General features: G+C 40.9%; 1 protein-coding gene and 1 long non-coding RNA gene across 2 annotated transcripts in view; one reads left to right on the top strand and one right to left on the bottom strand.

The window, feature by feature from the left end:
- LOC109477343 (tripartite motif-containing protein 2-like) overlaps positions 1 to 20,641 on the top strand; it is a 26,224-nt gene extending 5,583 nt beyond the window's left edge. The window contains exons 2-5 of the mRNA XM_019778546.1: positions 14,821 to 15,110; positions 16,218 to 16,441; positions 16,632 to 16,729; positions 17,033 to 20,641. Coding sequence (XP_019634105.1) covers positions 14,821 to 15,110; positions 16,218 to 16,441; positions 16,632 to 16,729; positions 17,033 to 17,614 — 1,194 coding nt within the window. The 3' untranslated portion in view covers positions 17,615 to 20,641. The remainder of the gene's footprint in view (positions 1 to 14,820; positions 15,111 to 16,217; positions 16,442 to 16,631; positions 16,730 to 17,032) is intronic.
- Positions 8,461 to 10,299, bottom strand: LOC109477344. The gene is made up of 3 exons (XR_002140663.1): positions 10,163 to 10,299; positions 9,662 to 9,838; positions 8,461 to 8,495 (listed from the first exon to the last, which is right to left on the bottom strand). It is a non-coding gene; the product is annotated as an uncharacterized LOC109477344 (long non-coding RNA).
- Positions 20,642 to 20,746: the final 105 nt, after the last annotated feature.

Genomic DNA, 20,746 nt, shown 5'->3' with positions numbered 1-20,746 from the left:
GGTTTGTAAGGTGGTCTCCTCAGTAGGTGCCACGGTGGTCGGTCTTGTAGTTTGTTTTGTGGTCTCATCTGTAGTTTCTGTAGTAGTCAGCCGTGTAGTTTGTTTAGTGGTCTCTTCCGTAGGTTTCACAGTAGTTTGCCGTGTAGTTTCTTCCGACGTTCTTGCAGTTGTTAGCCGAGTTGTTTGTTCTGTCGTTGGTTGTGTTGTTCGTGCTGTGGTCTCCACTGTAGTTTGTTCTGTAGTCATCTGAGTTGTTTGTGTTGTAGTCCTATCAGTAGTATGCTTTTGCGTTGTAATTTGTTTTGTAGTTGGGATCGTTGTAAATTGCGTTGTAGTTGGTTGTGTGGTTTGTAAGGTGACCTCTTCCGTAGGTTTCACAGTAGTTTGCCTTGTAGTCTGTTTTGTGGTCTCTTCCGTAGTTCTTGCAGTGGTTCGCTGTGTAGTTTGTTTGGTGGTTTCTTCCGTAGTCCCAACTGTAGTTGGCCTCGTAGTTTCTTCGGTGGTCGTTTCCGTCGTTCTTGCAGTAGTTGACTGTGTGGTTTGTAAAGTGGTCTCCTTGGTAGGTGTCACGGTGGTCAGCCTTGTAGTTTGTTTTGTGGTCTCTTGTGTAGTTCTTGCAGTAGTCGGCCGTGTAGTTTGTTTGGTGGTCTCTTCGGACGTTCTTGCAGTTGTTATCCGAGTTGTTTTGTCTGTCGTCACCTGAGTTGAATGTTGTGTTGTTTGTGCTGTGGTCTCCACTGTAGTTTGTAGTGTAGTTTGTTCTGTTGTTATCCGCGTTGTAGGCTGTGTTGTTTGCGTTGTAGTCCTTTCAGTAGTGTGCTTTTGCGTTGTAATTTGCTTTGTAGTTGGGATCGTTGTAAAATGCGTTGTAGTTGGTTGTGTGGTTTGTAAGGTGATCTCTTCCGTCGGTTTCACAGTAGTTTGCCTTGTAGTTTGCTTCGTGGTCTCTTCTGTACTTCTTGCAGTAGTTGACTGTGTGGTTTGTTTGGTGGTTTCTTCTGTAGTCCCCACTGTAGTTGGCCTTGTAGTTTCTTCGGTGGTCGCATCCGTAGTTCTTGCAGTAGTTGACTGTGTAGTCTCTTCCGTAGTTCTTGCAGTTGTTATCCGAGTTGTTCTGTCCGTCGTCATCTGAGTTGAAGGTTGTGTTGTTTGTGCTGTCGTCTCTACTGTAGTTTGTTCTGTTGTTATCTGCGTAGGAGGCTGTGTTGTTTGTGTTGTTGTCTTTTCGGTAGTGTGCTTTTGCGTTGTAATTTTCTTTGTAGTTGGTATCGAGGTCATCTGTGTGGTAGGCTGTGTTGTTGCAGTAGTTGGTCGTGTAGTTTCTTTTGTAGTCTGGTCCGTAGTTTTTACAGTAGTTGGCCGTGTAGTTTGTTTTGTGGTCTCTTCCGTAGTTTTCGCACTAGTTGACAATGTAGTTTGCTCTGTTGTCATCTGTGTAGTAAACAGTGTTGTTTGAACTGTACTTTTTTCAGTGGTATGTTTTGGTGTAGTAAAACTCTTTGTCGTTGGAATCGAGGTGAGATGCGTAGTTTGTATAGTGGTATCGTCCGTAGTTCTCACTGTGGTTGGCTTCGTAGTTTGTATGGTGGTCTCATCCGTAGTTCTTGCAGTTGTTGGCTGTGTAGTTTTATGGTGGTCTCATCCGTAGTTCTTGCAGTTGTTGGCCGTGTAGTTTGTATGGTGGTCTCATCCGTAGTTCTTGCAGTTGTTGGCCGTGTAGTTTTCATGGTGGTCTCATCCGTAGTTCTTGCAGTTGTTGGCCGTGTAGTTTGTATGGTGGTCTCATCCGTAGTTCTTGCAGTAGTTGGTCGTGTAGTTTGTTTGGTGGTCTCATCCGTAGTTCTAACAGTAGTTGGCTGTGTAGTGTGTCTAGAGGTCTGCTGAGTTGTTAACATAGTGGTTTCCTTAGTTGTTGGCCTGGATGTTGCCTCTGTGGTCTGTTTTGTAGTCAGACGTGTTCGTTTTCTCTGTTGTCTCTAGAGGCGTGGTCGTCTGTATTGTAGTTCTCATCGTGGTAGAGTATGTAGTTGCTGGGGTAGTTGGCTGCGTAGTGGTTTGTTTTGTAGTTCTCTCAGTAGTATGTTTTGGCGTTGTAGGATTTTTTGTCGTTGGGATCGTCGTGACATGAGTAGTCTGTTTGGTACTCTCTTCCGTAGTTCTTGCAGTTGTTGGGTGTGTAGTTTTTATGGTAGTCTCATCCGTAGTTCTTGCAGTAGTTGGCTGTGTAGTTTGTTTGGTGGTCTCTTCCGTAGTTCTTGCAGTAGTTGGCCGTGTAGTTTGTATGGTGCTCTCATCCGTAGTTCTTGCAGTAGTTGGCTGTGTAGTTTGTATGGTGGTCTCATACGTAGTTCTTGCAGTTGTTGGCCGTGTAGTTTGTATGGTGGTCTCATCCGTAGTTCTTGCAGTTGTTGGCCGTGTAGTTTGTATGGTGGTCTCATACGTAGTTCTTGCAGTAGTTGGCCGTGCAGTTTGTTTGGTGGTCTCTACCGTAGTAATAACAGTAGTTGGCTGTGTAGTTTGTCTAGAGGTCTGCTGAGTTGTTAACATAGTGGTTTCCTTAGTTGTTGGCCTTGACGTTACTTCTGTGGTCTGTTTTGTAGTCAGACGTGTTGTTTTCTCTGTTGTCTCTAGAGGCGTGGTCGTCTGTATGGTAGTCCTCATCGTGGTAGAGTATGTAGTTGCTGGGGTAGTTGGCCGTGTAGTTTGTCTGGTGGTCTCTTCCGTAGTTCTTGCAGTTGTTATCCGAGTTGTTTTGTCTGTCGTCATCTGAGTTGAAGGTTGTGTTGTTTGTGCTGTGGTCTCCACTGTAGTTTGTAGTGTAGTTTCTTCTGTTGTCATCTGCGTGGTGTGTTGCGTTGTAGGATTCTTCGTTGTTGGGATCGTTGTGACATGAGTAGCCTGTTTTGTAGTCTCTTCCGTAGTTCTTGCAGTAGATTGCTGTGTAGTGTCTCCCGAGGTCACTTGAGTTGTTAACACAGTGGTTTCTTTAGTGGTTGGAATCGATGTTGCTTCTGTAGTCAGACGTGTTGTTTCCTCTGTCGTCTCTAGAGGCGTGGTCGTCTGTATTGTAGTCCTCATCGTGGTAGAGTATGTAGTTGCCGGGGTAGTTTGCTGCGTAGTGGTTTGTTCTGTAGTTCGCTCAGTAGTATGCTTTGGCGTTGTAGGATTCTTTGTCGTTGGAATCGTTGTGAAGACGCTGGCGTGCGTTGTAGGATGGTGCGTTGTTGGAATCGTCGTGAAGACGCTGTGGTCCGTTGTAGGATGATTCGTTGTTGGAATCGTTGTGTAGACGCTGTGGTCCGTTGTAGGGTGGTGCGTTGTTGGAATCGTTGTGAAGACACTGAAAGCCGTTGTAGGGTGGTGCGTAGTTGGGAGAGTGGTCATCTCTAAAAAGGAATCACATAGAAGGGAGGGAGAATTTCAAACCGGCCCGAAACAGTGAGCATAGATTTTATTTCACAGGTCGTCATTTTACATGGTATCAATAAAGGCTGGTTTGCTATGTCGCCTCTAAATCTTATAATAACAATGTTACATTTGGCCACAGAAAGTAATTATTTTTAAATTTTCATCATCGCGCGCATTAATTTTCGCCTGATTTTGGAATAAAATGCCCTCTTACGATGGTCAGCATGCCGAAAATGAGCAAACATGCTGTAAATGATCCAGCAAACTTGAGGCAAAATGGTTTGCGTTTGCCTCAAGTTTCGCAAATGTTATTAATGACATGTTTCATCGCAATTAATCTAATCCAGTTTAGTAGCTGCCCAAGACGGTACGACTAGTTGTTTTGCTAGAATTTCTAGTTAATTGAAGTCTTTACACATCTTCAATGACAGGTAATACTGTGGAATACAAGAGTAAAATATCTGTTTGTTCGTGATGTCATATCATGTTTTGTCACCCCAATTCTTGTTTAACCAGGCTGATGACCTCAAAATTTGAATATGAAAGAATCTTGTTTTTTTTTTTGCCCGCCTGTTTTTTCCGACCTATCGCATTAAATTTGACCACATTAAAGTTAGCCCTCCTTTCGGCCTTCGATTCGCAACCTTCGATTGAGCCTTCGATTCGAATGGTAGGCACTATTTCGGATACGTCTCAGGCGCGGAAGCATTCTACTGTCCCACATATGCAAATGAGCACGCATACAGTATGTAAATAGACATTCCACGTACGTATGTCAAACCAAACCACAACCTTTCAGACTCTGTATTCATTTGATTAAATAATCGTCTAATTTTCAACAACCAAATGAGTCTTTGTAATCTTTAAGTGGTTAATACTATCGAATTAAATTAATTAAATCAACGCACATGGATTTATCTTCACGTCAAAGATTCAAGAATGCCGTCGAGAAGCGCACCCAACATGTTTCAATCCGACGCCTTCTTGCAAAGTATCGAAATAATTTTTAATAACGGAAAATCTTTTACAAATCTTTGAAAGGTTCAAACTATAAGATTCAACTAATAAAACTAACACACATTTTGTAGTTTTGACGCTATGACGTCATGGATTCAACCATACAGATTTGTAGGGCCTGAATCCCTGTTTATATAATGATATTCAACTACTCGTACCGAATTAACGAAATAATTTTTAGTTTTCAAATCACTTTTAACAATCTTTTAGAGGTCCATACCACTAAATAAAACTGATACAACTAACGCACATTGCGTCGTTTTGACGTCATGACGTCATAGATTAAATTATACGGATTTTCGAAATCGTCAATATCCTGTTATTACCGAGATGTATTTCTACGTTAAAGATACTAAAGAAGACAATTTCTGTCAAAACTGGATATACGATAACAATTTGTGTGTGACTCAGGACATGTATATGCTGAGCAGGATATGCTGAGCAGGACATGTATATCTAGGTGACAAATACGTCGAATCCTGCACAAAAGGCAATATATACTAAATATGGGCACTGTAAACGAAATTTATCTAGAACGACAGTCGTTAGTAGACGTCTGTTTGTCAACGTTTAAACGTTTATATCGTGGCCTCCCTTCTCATGCTCTTGCCACTATAGTTTAAAACTTTCTTTTGCTAGAAGTTGATATGAAACTATGTGTCATCTTACGTGTGCATGAAGGAACAGCATGACTCCATGTTCCGTCAGCTTGGCACGTCGGAGTAGCTTGGCCGTTCAGTGCGTATCCCGAGTTACAGCTGAAGGTGACCGAGTTCGGGTAGGAGACCGCTCCGGTAGGACTCACCGCTCCGTTAGCTGGGGCCGCCCGAGCCGGACATTGTACCGCTGCAATGGGAAGTGAGGAAAAACAAGCTTGGCAAATCTTGATATACAATTACAATATCTTGTGTATGACTTCTGCCAACTAGGATATATACATCTATGTGAGGAATCGATTTTTCTGGACAGAAACCTGGAGCAACCTATATACTAAATACAGGTAGGAGACGGTTGGTTACTGCATCGAGGAAGGAAAGGTCTTATTTGTCATTCTTCAACTTTCACAGCTTATGAATGCCTGTGCAATTTGGGGATAGGGCCACTGATCAAGCAAGACCATTGATCTGATGCAAAATATGCTGATACCAGTTAGGACAATTCCGGATCTGTTTTTTTAAACTTAGATCCGTACTTTATGGCCACGTACTAAATGTAGCATGTATAAACCTGCAGGTCGTTTTACCTTGGCATGTTGGAACAGGATGACTCCACGTTCCGTCAGCTTGGCACGTCGGAGTAGCTTGGCCGTTCAGCGTGTATCCCGAGTTGCAGGTGAAGGTGACCCCGTTCGGGTAGGAGACCGGTCCGGTAGGACTCACCGCTCCGTTAGCTGGGGCCGTCCGGGCCGGACATTGTACCGCTGAAAGGGAAGTAAGGAAAACAAAGCTTGGCAAAGCTTGAAATAAAATCACAATATCTTGAGTATGACTTCTGTCAACTCGAATATGTACCTCTAAGCGAGGAACTGATGTTTCTATACAGAAACTGTGTTCAGTGTGTATCCCGAGTTACAGGTGAAGGTGACCGAGTTCGGGTAGGAGACCGCTCCGGTAGGACTCACCGCTCCGTTAGCTGGGGCCGTCCGGGCCGGACATTGGACCGCTTCAATGGGAGGTGAGGAAAAAACAAGCTTGGCAAATCTTGATATAAAACCACAATATCTTGAGTATGACCTCTGCTAAGTACGATATGTACATCTAGATAGGAGAGATACAGATAGGAGACCGACTCCGGCATTAGTCACTGGTCTGTTAGCTGGGGCTGTCAGTGCCGGACATTGCAGGGAAACTCAAAAAGTTGCAGGGAAAAGTAGCACATTGGATTCCTTCTGCAGAGTACGGTATGTATATACTAGTACTGGTCATAAATCTATATTTCTTGGCAAAAAATTTGCAAATCGTGCCCTTAAGTCATACATGTCAGACCAGTTGCGTTCTACATGTAGTTCTGTCGGTGTGGCCATGAATTGCCACCGTGCATGATCACGTTGACATCACATCTAGGGAGGTGTTTGCACCGAGAAAACTTCCTAAAGTCCAATTGGAATCTGGCCGAAGAAAGTTTGCGTATAGGGGAGCATTTGCCTGGAACGGCCTACCTGCCACAGTTAGAGTGGCCACGTCTTACCTGCCGTTTAAGAAGGTTCTGAAACAACACTGCTGACCTCTGAGCTCCTGACCATGGCCTGGCTTAACAACATTGATTTACGGTTAACGATTCTGTTTTGACGCTTGGTTGTTTTGTAACTTTATTTATTGTTTAATGTGTTGGTTTCATTATTTTAATGTGTAACTTGTTGTCACAGGGTATTCCTGAAAAGCAGTGTTTTAAATAGCACTGAGGTCTCTACCCTGTTTAAATAAAACAGAAATAGATAAATAAACATACAAGAAGACAACCATGTGCTAGAGCCATTGCAGCAGAACAGTTGGTCACTGCATTGAGGAAAGAAAGGTCTTTGTCTTTCTTCAACCTTCACAGCTCATGAATGCCTGTGCATTTCGGGGATAGAGACACTTCCAATCTAGACCACGCATCCAATGCAAAATATGCTGATACCATTGAAGGTTGGAACACTGCCGGAACTGCTTTTTTTAAAAATCTGCATGTACTGACGGTAGTGTCACCTGCTTAATGTGCTACCATATATTAACTTGCTGGCGATCTTACCTTGGCATGTTGGAACAGGGGTACTCCACGTTCCGTCAGCTTGACATGTCGGAGTAGCAACGCCGTTCAGTGTGTATCCCGAGTTACAGGTGAAGGTGGCCCCGTTCGGGTAGGAGACCGCTCCGGTAGGAGTCACCGCTCCGTTAGCTGGGGCCGCTCGAGCCGGACATTGGACCGCTGCAGTGTGAAGTAAGGAAAAAAACAACCTTGGCAAAGCTTGATGCAAAATCACAACATCTTGTGTATGAGTTCTTCCAAGTACGATAAGTAACTCTATGTGAGGAATCGATATTTCTATACCTGGACCGGACTATATACTAAATACAGGTAGGAGACCCGTCCGGCAGGAGTCACTGCTCCGTTATAAGCTGGCTCCGTTAGCTCCGTCCGTACCTGACATTGGATCGCAGCAATAGGAAGTAATGAAAATTAAATAAAACAAGGTTGACAAAGCTAGATATAAAATCACAACATAAGGTATGACTTACGCCAAGTAAGACATGTACATCTATGTGAGCGAATGATATTTCTTAAGAGAAAACTGGAACGGCCTATGTACTAAATACAGGTAAGAGACCGCTTCGGCAGAGGTCGCTGCTCCGTTATTAGCTTGGCTGTCAGTGCCGGGCATTGGATCGCTGCAATGAAAAATAGAATCTTTTTTTGACAAAGCAGGGAATAGTACAATAGTATCACATTGCATTCCTCCTGCAGAGTGATCATAAATCGATATTTGTTGGCAACAAATGGCAAACCATGCCCTTAAGTCACACCGGTACATGTCAGAACAGTTGCGTTCTACATGTAGTTCTGTCAGACTGACCATAGAGCAGCAAGCATCGTGTAGCACGTTGTCACTAGCACTACATCTATGGAGGTGTTTGCACCTACAGAACACACCTTAAGACAACCAGGTGCTAGAGCCATCAGAGCAGAACAGTTGGTCTCTACACTGAGGGAGGAAAGGTCTTTGTCTTTGTTCTGCCCCTGGAATTCAGGATATGGTCACTTTCAAGCGAGACCACGCAGCCGATCGATAAGATGCTGATACCATTGAGAATTGAGACACTTCCGGACCTGTTATTTTAACTTAGTAAGTACTACCGGTAGTGCCGACCACCTATTAAATGTGGTAGCATATATAAACTTGCTGGCGATCTTACCTTGACATGTTGGAACAGGGGTACTCCACGTTGTGTCAGCTTGGCACGTCGGAGTAGCGACGCCGTTCAGTGTGTAACCCGAGTTACAGGTGAAGGTGACCGAGTTCGGGTAGGAGACCGCTCCGGTAGGACTCACCGCTCCGTTAGCTGGGGCCGCCCGAGCCGGACATTGGACCGCTGCAATGGGAAGTAAGGGGAAAAAGAAGCTTTGCAAAGCTTGAAATAAAACCACAATATCTTGGGTATGACTTCTGCTATGGTATGTACATCTAGGCGATCGAGGAAACATATTTCTATACAGAAACCTGGACCGGCCCTTTATACCAGATACAGGTATGAGACCGCTCCGGCAGAAGTCATCGGTCCGTTAACTGGCGCTGTTAGTGCCGAACATTTGATCGCTGCAATGGAAAGTATACAAAAAGGATTTTTTTTTGTCAAAGCAGGTAGTAGCACATTGAATTTCTTCTGCAGGGAATGAACATACGGATTATTAATTGATATTTGTGGACAAAAATGTGCAAACCACGCCCTTAAATCATACCAGTACATCAGTAAATCATATAGAACAGTTGCATTCTACGTACATGTAGTTCTATCAGATGAGGCATGGAGCAGTAATACTACCAAGCACCGTGTATCACGTTGTGATTGCATCTAGAGAGGTGTTTGCACCGACAGAACATACATGAAGACAACAATGTGCTAGAGCCATTCCAGCAGAACAGTTTGTCACTGGACTGAGGAAGGAAAGGTCTTTGTTCTGCTTGTACAATTTGAGGATAGGTTCACTTTTAAGCGAGACCACGCAGCCGATGAAAAAATATGATTAGTTGGATACCACTGAAAGTTGGGACACTTCCGGACCTGTTATTTTAAGTTAGGCCATGTTGATTTGATTATATGGATGGCATCCGCGCGCGCATGAATTTTCGTCCGTTTCCAAAAAAATTTCGACCATACTGTAAATCGTACAAAGTAGCTGTAATATGAGTAATATATGCCGAAAGTTAAAAAGAAATATCCGAAAACGACACTCATGTCGCAGAATGCCAAAATCCATTCCAAAGGTCAAGAAGAAAATGTTTAGGAATGAAAATGCAGTCTATTATTCACCATGCTAATAAAATATCACTCTGTGTGTTTAGTCATTCGTTCAACATTCATGACCACCTAGATTTCATAATGAAGGCAATTTTTTGCCAACCTTTTTTTATTCTCACACTTGCATCAGTTTTGGGGTTCCGAGAGGATGGTATCCATATAATCAAATCAACATGTCCTTAGCATTTACGACCGCCTACTAAATGTGCTAGCGTATATCAACTTGCCGGTGATCTTACCTTGGCATGTTGGAACAGGACTACTCCATGTTCCGTCAGCTCGGCACGTCGGAGTAGCGACGCCGTTCAGTGTGTAACCCGAGTTACAGCTGAAGGTGACCGAGTTCGGGTAGGAGACCGCTCCGGTAGGACTCACCGCTCCGTTAGCTGGGGCCGCCCGAGCCGGACATTGTACCGCTGTAATGGAAAGACAGAAACAACACTCTCCGTCAAACCTTGATATAAAATCACAATATCTTGTGTATGAGTAGGATATCTACATATAGGTGAGAACTATTTCTTTGCAGAAACCCGCACAACCAGGTCTATATACTAAAATATATTTATATACTATCTATTGAACGGCGGCCGTTAGTAGACGTCTGTTTGGTAACATTTGAACGTTGCAATTGGCTTACTTTCTCATCTTCTCACCGATATATATAGTGCGGGTGTGTAAAACTTGATTTTGCTAGCTATAATATATATAGAAGGTGCTTGTAACTATATGCGTCACATTACCTGTGCATGTGTGGACAGGATTACTCCACGTTCCGCCAGCTTGGCACGTCGAACCAGTAGCACCGTTCAGTGTGTATCCCGAGTTACAAGTGAAGGTAACCGAGTTCGGGTAGGAGACCGCTCCGGTAGGACTCACCGCTCCGTTAGCTGGGGCCGTCAGAGCCGGACATTGGACCGCTTCAATGGGAGGTGAGGAAAAAACAAGCTTGGCAAATCTTAACAAGTCTTAAGTTATCTACACTTTCCGATTCAACAAATAAAACTAACGCACATTGCGAAGTTTCGATGTCATGACGTCATAGATCCAACAATACAGGACTGCATTCGCATTGTATTAATATATATAATACTAGCATTTAACTCCTTCATGCAAAGTAACGAAATAACTTTAAGCACCCGAATGACTTGTATCAATCTGTAAGTAGTTTATACTATCTGATTCAATAAAAAACTCTAACGCACATTGCGAAGCTTCGACGTCATGACGTCATAGATTAATTAATAAAGATTTGCAGGACCGTAACCGCGATCTATTTTATTATGCTTAAGGCGATGTAGCAAAGTAATGAAATAATTTTCAAGAATTAAATTACTTTTAACAATTCTTAAGCGGTCCATACTATAAGATTCGGCTGAGAAAACTAACGCATATTGCGTCATCTTGACGTCATGACGTCATAGATTCAGATTTGCAGGACTGCAACCCTGGCATATTTTATGCCATTATACAACTTGTAGCAAATTAACTACATAATTTTCAGGTACCAAATGCCTTTCAATGAACCTTTAGTGGTCCATTTTATCAAATACTAATGATAAAGCTAACGCTCACTGCGAACCTTCGACATCATGACGTCATATATTCAACAATACAGCTTTCCAGGACCACAATCCTAGTGTAGAGAAGTAGAGATTAAACGTCCTGTAGCGAAGTAAGAAAATAATTTTCAAGAGCAAAATAAATTTCAGTAGTCCATACTATACGACTGAATTGATAAAATTAACGCCCATTAATTTATCATGACGTCATAGAAAAATATCACACACATTGCGTAGTTTTGACATCATGACGTCATAGATTCATAAATACAGATTTCCAGCACTGCAACCCTAGTGTAATTATTGATATCAAACATCATGTAGCAAAGTAAGGAAATAATTTTCAATAACCTGAAAATTATTTCGTTAATTAGGTACGAGTAGTTGAATATCATTATATAAACAGGGATTCTGGCCCTACAACTCTGTATGGTTGAATCTATGACGCCAAAGCGACGCAATGTGCGTTAGATTTATCAGTTTTATTTGATGAAATAGACCTCTAAAAGATTGCTAAAATTGATTTGAGAACTAAAAATTATTTCGTTAATTAGGTACGAGTAGTTGAAAATCATTATATAAACAGGGATTCTGGCCCAAAAAATCTGTATGGTTGAATCTATGACGTCATGACGTCCAAACGACGCAATGTGCGTTAGTTTTATCAGTTTTATTTGATGGTATGGACCTTTAAAAGATTGTTAAAGTTGATTTGAGAACTAAGAATTATTTCGTTAATTAGGTATGAGTAGTTGAATATCATTATATAAACAGGGATTCTGGACCTAGAAATCTGTTTGGTTGCTGAATCTATGACGTCATGACGTCCAAAAGACGCTATGTGCGTTAGTTTTATCAGTTTTATTTAGTGATATGGATCTCTAAACGACTGTTAAAATTGATTTGAGAACTAAAAATTATTTCGTTAATTCGGTACGAGTAGTTAAGTTAAATATTGAGTTGAATACTGAATATCGAATATCGAGTGTTGGATCTATGACGTCATGACATAAAATCTACGCAATGTGCGTTAGTTGTATCAATTTTATTTGGTGGTATGGACCTCTAAAAGATTGTTAAAATTGATTTGAGAACTAAAAGTTATTTCGTTAATTAGGTACGAGTAGTTGAATATCATACAAACAGGGATTCTGGCCCTAGAAATCTGTTTAGTTCAATTTATGACGTCATGACGTCCAAACGACGCAATGTGCGTTAAATGTATCAGTTTTATTTGATGGTATGGACCTTTAAAAGATTGTTAAAGTTGATTTGAAAACTAAGAATTATTTCGTTAATTAGCTACGAGTAGTTAAATATCATTATATAAACAGGGATTCTGGCCCTAGAAATATGTTTGGTTGAATCTATGACGTCATGACGTCAAACCGACGCAATGTGCGTTAGTTGTATCAGTTTTATTTGGTGGTATGGACCTCTTAAAGATTGTTAAAATTGATTTGAGAACTAAAAATTATTTCGTTAATTCGGTACGAGTAGTTGAAAATCATTATATAAACAGGGATTCAGGCCCTAGAAATCTGTATGGTTGAATCCATGACGTCATGACGTCCAAACGACGCAATGTGCGTTAGTTGTATCAGTTTTATTTGGTGGTATGGACCTCTTAAAGATTGTTAGAATTGATTTGAGAACTAAAAATTATTTCGTTAATTCGGTACGAGTAGTTGAAAATCATTAAATATTGAGTTGAATACTGAATATCGAATATCGAGTGTTGGATCTATGACGTCATGACGTAAAATCGACGCAATGTGCGTTAGTTGTATCAATTTTACTTGGTGGTATGGACCTCTAAAAGATTGTTAAAATTGATTTGAGAACTAAAAGTTATTTCGTTAATTAGGTACGAGTAGTTGAATATCATACAAACAGGGATTCTGGCCCTAGAAATCTGTTTAGTTCAATTTATTACGTCATGACGTCCAAACGACGCAATGTGCGTTAGACGTATCAGTTTTATTTGATGGTTTGGACCTTTAAAAGATTGTTAAAGTTGATTTGAAAACTAAGAATTATTTCGTTAATTAGCTACGAGTAGTTGAATATCATTATATAAACAGGGATTCTGGCCCTAGAAATCTGTTTGGTTGAATCTATGACGTCATGACGTCAAACCGACGCAATGTGCGTTAGTTTTATCAGTTTTATTTGATGGTATGGACCTTTAAAAGACTGTTAAAATTGATTTAAAAACTAAGAATTATTTCGTTAATTAGCTACGAGTAGTTGAATATAATTATATAAACAGGGATTCTGGCCCTAAAAATCTGTATGGTTAAATATATGACGTCATGACGTCCAAATGACGCAATGTACGTTGGTTTTATCAGTCGAATTTTGTGGTATGGACCTCTTGAGAATTTTTTAAAGACATTTGGTTTCTATAAATTATTCCGTTACTTTGCAATATGGCGTTAATTCTCTATGCATCCACTAGTGTTGCGATCCTCGAAAATCCGTATTGTTTAATCTACGACGTCATGACGTCTAAACTTCGTAATGTACGTTAGTTTTATCAGTTTTATCTGATGGTATAGACCGCTAAAAGATTGTTAAAAACATTTGAATACAGAAAATTATTTCGTTACTTTGCAAGAAGGCGTCTAATTGAAACATGTCGAGTGCGGTCCTGGACGGCATTCTTGAATCTTTGACGTGAAGATGAATCCATGTGCGTTGATTCATTTTGATAGTATCGACCACTTAAAGATTATTAAAACTCATTTGGTAGTTAAAGATTAGAAGATTATTTAATCAAATGAATACAGAGTCTGAAAGGTTGTGGTTTGGTTTGACATACGTATGTGCAATGTCTATTTACATACTGTATGCGTGCTCATTTGCATATATGGGACAGTAGAATGCTTCCGCGCCTGAGACGTATCCGAAATAGTGCCTACCATTCGAATCGAAGGCTCAATCGAAGGCTGGCGAATCGAAGGCCGAAAGGAGGGCTAACTTTAGGTTGGTCGTCTATAGGTGTGGACATGTCGCACACAAGATAGTACTCGTTTCCCAGCTGGTGTTCAAAGAGTATGTTTATTCGGAAAAATTATCTTCAGTTGCCATAACGTCGCCGATAACTTAGACCGATTTCTTCTTTTGGCGTCGAATAATTTCACCACTAGAAGACTCGAAAGTTCTGCCGAGGACGAGGCTGATGGCAAGTCGTTCAGTACAAGTTCAAAAGCAGCTAGCGCTTCTGAGGTAACTATGAGATTGCAAGATATTTGCAGATAAAGATGTCTATGTATAATGTCCTTGGTACTAGTAACTCCTGGCCGACTGACAACAAATTATTCAATTAACCCTTTTGGTCGATTTTCATTATTTCGTGTATGTTAACGTTGGACTCCGACTGTGCTGACACCTCTCAGTGGCTACTTTGCAAATTTGGCTGCGATCGATGCCAAAAAATGTTATTATTTTTTTACGCACATTTAAATGCATGAAATCTTTCTTGGCCACCACCATTCTCGGGTATAACTGGCGTTAATTTGATGAAAAAGCATAGGAAAAACGAAGTTTCTGCTACCAATATTGTACAGTCCCGGCAAATGAGTGACAGGTAGCTTTACTTTGATCACAATCGCTCCGTTTCCGTCAAGTAGAAATTCGAAAGAAAAACACCGTTTTCTTCAGCTGAATCGATCTTTCAAAAAAATCAGTCGGGTGTGGCGTGCGGGAGAAAAATCGCGCCAATTATCGCGTTTGTTCCAGAATTTGCACAGGGAGTGAGTCACAGCTAATGTTTTGATAGGCCATGACTAAACAAGCGGCTTTCTTTTTCCCTCCCTCACTGCGCCTACGGGCAGTTCAGTTCCTCTATTGATGGATCCAACATGGCGGCGGCGCGGGAAGCAGTGAGTCTTCAGACCAAACTAACGGACGATTTCCTGGTCTGTGCCATCTGTATGGACACGTTTGTCCGCCCGAAAGTGTTACCGTGCCAGCACAGGTTCTGTGCGGCGTGTCTGACGAGCTACGCCGCCGGGAGAAGCCAGTTTCCCTGCCCGTTGTGCCAGCAGTGGGTAGACCTGCCGTGGGGAGGGGTGGACGCTCTGCCCGTAGACTTCCTCGTCAACAGTCTCGTTGAGGCCGTTCGGTAAGTCCGCAGCCAGGCCGCCACGCTTTCTGGTGAAAATATACATCTAAAACTGTGAATTTTCCGTGTATTTTGAACGTTTCAACGGCAGATTTTGGCCCAAAATGAACTAAATTGTCCACATTTCTCAAACCAAATAGGCGCAGTTCCGGTTGTATAGTCTATTTAAACCCCCTAGTTAAATACCGGCTCCTTCGTGGCTGAAACATGTTCCCTATAATTCATACTCTTTATTCTTGTGTACCCTGTACAATTTTGATGTTCAAATCCTCAGAAAACGTGTAGAAATGTGTGAAAACGTGCCGGTTTTTGTCGGTTTCCTTCGGCCCTTGAAAAATCAATCTTGTTCAATGACACTTCCGCATACCCTGGGGCTGGCGGATTTGCATATGTTTATATTTCACCGGGTCATACCATTGGGTAAAATAGGGGACGTCAGGAAACATCCATTTGCTCACTATCTTCATTTTGTACTAAGATATGACAAAAAAGGAAAAGTCGTAAAATCATTTCTAATGTTTATCATGCAGTTGTTGATAGATACTATTTTGTTCGAGAAAAGATTGTCGCTCGCAATTTTTTTAATGTTTCAACAAGGCATTGGTTCCAGTAAGGACTGTTCCATTTATTGACAGGGCTGGGCTGGATATGTACAATACCTATATTTTCTTCAAATTAGGGGAGAGGGTGTAAAAGAAACGAGGTAGTTTATTGAAACCAAAAGGGTGCTGGGTTGGCAACTGTTTTACCTTTTTCCCATACAGTAATTCATCTTTATAAGGAAAAAACAATCTTAAGAGACCACCAAAAAGTGGCTGCAATGGTCATATAATCCTTTTGCAGAGATTAAAATTACTAGTATAAGGTAGTCACCAGTAAAGGTTTGACTGTATACATGTAATTGTAACAGTGGGGGGTTTATAGGCGCTACCAACTGATCTGTCTGACGGGTCTAGACCTTTTAGCTGATTCGGTAGGAGCGTCGGGTTGTAAGTTGGTGCCCGGGTTTGGCGTGGCTTCGATCTCCGGCCCGGGACCAGGAGTGTCTTTCTGTTTCTACTCTCTTAATTCTTACATAATTTATTCCTACGCATGATTCCTCTCCAGGGAATCTGAAGACGCGGAGTCTCGTAAGGGATGTGACGTCCACGGGGAGGCGGTGTCGCTCTACTGTCAGGACTGCGAGGCGGCCGTGTGTCCCACCTGTCTGGTGGAGGACCACAACGGACATACCATGGCCAAACTCACCGAGGTGGCCGAACAGAAACGTGCCAAGCTGAAGGCCTCCCTCAGCAGCATACAAGAGGAGTGTCAGGAGTGGAAAGCCTCAGGTAAAATCCCTAAATCACTTCTTACATTATTCAGAGAAAATATAATAAGCTGCATTTCAGATACCTGGCACAAAGCAGGTATGGTCTACAGAAAATGTACGTTGCAACAACAGTCTTACTCATGTGACAGAATGATCTAAGAGAATTGAATGGTTGATGACTAAACATGGCACAAACTCTTTGCACCTAGGGGAAAAGTACTGGAATGAGATTCAGGCAGGCCTGACTGCAGAGAAAGACCACGCAGCAAGGGACATCAACGCAGCAGCCAGGAGGATAATTGAACAGGTACAGCAAAGCTTCCCAAGCTAGCTTTCATACCGTTTCTATCTTATCATACGTAATTACCGTGACATTTAGGTTTACACCTGGTTGTGCTGTTTTTATTTAAGAATCTATAACGGTATCCATAGAACTTGTGTAACTTATGAACCAGTACTAAGAAACAAACAACTTGTACTATGAAAGTTTTAAACCATACATAGTAAATAGTTTTTCTAGAACCTCTGCTACATACTACAGTACTTGGGGGAAGGGTTAGATGAGTAACAGATATGGGAGAACTTGCTCAACTTTCTTCCTCATCCTCAGGTGACCCACGATAAGGAGGCCAGACTGCGAGAACTCCACACGACGTTCACCTCCCTCTCCGATGCCGTGGAGAAGAAGAAGCACCAGTTCCTCAACTCTTCCAAGCAGCGCGAAAAGACTCTAGACAGCATCGCCGATGACATCTCCAAGGGCCACGTGGTGGACCTGGTCCGACAGGAGGAGGAGGTTTATAGCAAAATTAACCAGCAGAAGAGGGAAGGCTTCCCCACGCTCCCGTGGAGTAACCCCAAACCTTCCATCCGATTCCAGCCCTTCCCTCCCCACCCGAACACTACCATGGTGGGGTATCTCTTCTCCATGAATCCGTGGCTGCAGAATCAGCAGCCGTTCGACTACAGTCAGCACCAGCACCAGCCAAGGTTCCCCACCAACCCTCTGAATGTTTCGTCCGCAAACGTGCTGCCGGTTCCCGGCCCGTCGTTTGCCGACCCCTTCTCAGGTTCACAGTCTTTGTTCTACTCAGGACAGCCTCATCAGCCGTTCCACGCGTTTCAAGAGCAATACGGCGCAGGCGGCTCCAGGTCCGCCTTCGTGCAATACCCGACAACACAGTCCCACTGATTCATGTGCATGGTAAAACACAATTCAACTTACACTGGTCACTTTTGATGTGGAAAGTCAATGAAAATTGCTTTGAATCTTTAAATGGTTTGTAAACCAATTTGACAATTGCATTGAATAAATTTGCTGTAATATGGACTATTAAGGGGAGAAAGTTGCCCCAAATTATTTGACCTGAATCCATCCAGTACACCAAGAAACAAGTTGATACTTAGGGCTTCAAACACAGTCCTTGAGGTTGGAAAAATGACTTTTCAAATCAGAAATGACCAATGTTGAATTGCCAGACATAGGCATTAAAGCAACCTTGTCTACAGGACAGGACAGAACAGTCTTCTCCCTCTTTGATACAAGTTACTGTTTATCCAATTATTTACCTCTAGTATATAGACTATCATGGAGTTGATATTGTTATGAAAGTTGATCTGTGTTGATAGTTAACATTATTGATAATAGACAGCAGAACTTTGTTCCAACACATAAAATACAATCATAGGACTTGGAAAAAGGCTGTAGTAGGTCAGCCAAAGAATTGGTGCAAGTATTTTAATGTGTTGGAAGTTCAGCTATTTACTGAGTTGTTCTTGTGTTTGTATGGATTTTATGAACGTTTTGAAAAGAGAATAACCTTAGGTATTAAGTTAGAGGTTCAGGCCAGGTGATCGCAGCACTGAAACTGAAGCAATCCAGGTGTACTGAATTTTGCATACCAAAGTTATAGCAATATTGCAGGTAGGCGCACCTGCCGGCTCAGGTGTTTTGCCACCTGCTGAGCAATTGTCTTTGATGTCTTTTCTTCTTATACTTTTTATGGATAAGACCAGAAGTGCTTTTTTTATTTGTTATGAAAATCCAACACCTTTCTATAACCTCAAGTGCTTTTGTTTGTAAGAAAAGAAGCAAAAATTGCTGTTGGTGCAAAAGTTAGCTCATCCACTGTTAGGCCACACCAATGTTATTCATTAGTTAGTCGTTTTTTTCCAAGGTATCTTCAATAACAGTAATGTGTGAATGGATAAAGCCATTGTGAGAATGAATTGAACTTCCCAAAAAATGTCACTAACACTTTTAAAATCACTGAATCTTAACATGGTAAGTTTATCATTTGAGAACAACATGTAAAAGAACAAAGTTTAATGTTAAAGAACCACTACACAAACTAAAAGAGGCAAAAATTATGGTACATCAAAGTTCTGTTCAGAGGTGGCGAGTTTTGCCACTGATAATTATCTGTGACACAATTCAAATTCAGATTAAGGTTATATGCTTCAATTGCCTGTTAACTTTGAGAATCAATTAGTACATTGGTGTGGCCCCCAACCTCTCTTGAGGTTGTATTTACACTTCAAATGTTTTGGTCAGCAGATCCTAAATTGTGCAGTCAAATCTAACAATCTGTTGGAAAATGGTCACAATTACAGGAGATCTTGGGAAAAAATAACCTAGGGACCATTCTAATCCAGTGGTCTATATGAAACAGTGGTCAGACAGTTTTGGTATGACTGTATATGTACTGCTATTTCCTGATGTGTCCTGTTGTATAGGAATTTTAAGTATTTGACGTAACATTGTCTAATAATGTGGCAATAGTCTAAGTTGTAGTTTTCTTTCCAAGGTAATGGCTGTTGAATTCAATGCCTTCATTTAGACTTGATTGCCATAAAGCTAGCTATCTCTGCATTTTAATCATGAATGTTCAGAGATTTTTTTAGCTTTTGCATGTTTTTATAGATCTTATAAACTGTACATAGTGTCATATGAGAGACTTGTAGTCACACAAAGTTGTATGTTAGTGTATGTTACTGTCACAGTGGTAAAGTGCTCTGTTCCCGTGTACCAAAATGAGAGACTATACAAATGTTGTATTACAAATTAATTACAAATGTCTTTTTATTATTCCAACATAAAGATATCTTCATAATACTATTACAGATAAACACATACCATACACCCTCACTAAAATCAAAACTGTCAATATATACCTTTGGTGACTAGCTTACTGATATTGTGTGTCTTGAATGATCTTAATTGTACAAAATGTACTTCATGCAGAATCCTACATGTACATGCATAGAATGATTGTTGAGATAGTAATAATTGTTTTATGTTACATAAAATTTGATAATAGCACAACTTACCAACATCAAGTTCTTAGTAGACTTTCTTGCATTCAAGTGTAAATTGTAATTATATTTCCATGCTTTGCATGTTGCAATTTTCTTGGTAAATAACCTCAGTTATGGGAACCAGCCCTTGTTGCATCAGTTTGCGTCAAATATCCATGCCTTTAATATTTTGATATATATGACTGTAAAACTCTGATTATAATTGTCAGAACAAGGCATGGTGGTTAGGGGTGGGAGGGGTTCTACAAAATTTCAGTACAGCAATTTAATTTTTTTTAGTTAACAATTACCTTTTCCCTGTTTTAAACTTATAACATTCTTGTGCAGATATTTTTTTCTCACAATACCCTGATGCAGATACTTGTATTTTTAATTTCTTACCCTCCTACTGTTTCTCATCACTCCTTACCACTAACATTTATACTAACACAACTATCAAAATCTAGAATCATGCTTTGTACAAGGTCAGATTCTTGTATTTTCAATTTTGAGAAAATTCCTTGGCTTTCACATAATTTTGGTTCATTCAAACACACAAGTTACATGTAGGTTGATTCAAACACACAATCAGTTTAATTGCAACTGCAAGTAGCAACATGACATTGTCACATTGTTAGAAACTTGCAAGTTTCTAACTTGCATAGTTGCAAAGGCACTTCTTTCAAAGTTCCATTAAAGCAGTAAAATATTGGATATCTATCTATCGTGTATTTGCAATTGAGTTTTAGGAATTTGGAATTTCATATCACTTAATATTCCTTTTGTACAAATTCTCGATTATATTTCACAGTCTTTATTATTGTTTGAAATTTACAATACACAATGTACATGAACTTGAGTCAATCAAGAATTGGAATGGATAAAACGATTTTGAAAGATCATAAAATGGACCATGTTATCATGATCGTAATAATTGTTTCTCCATGTTTTCTATACATTGTTTTATTAGGCATATTTCATTTACCACGTTTTGAGATAAGATTGAATGACGAGCAGTTGAAAGTTG

Source organism: Branchiostoma belcheri, unplaced genomic scaffold, assembly GCF_001625305.1.
Source record: "Branchiostoma belcheri isolate BF01 breed outbred unplaced genomic scaffold, Haploidv18h27 scaffold4, whole genome shotgun sequence".
Taxonomy (NCBI): Eukaryota; Metazoa; Chordata; class Leptocardii; order Amphioxiformes; family Branchiostomatidae; genus Branchiostoma; species Branchiostoma belcheri.
Note: the sequence above shows the minus strand (reverse complement) of the source record. Positions and strands in the feature narration are given on the sequence as shown.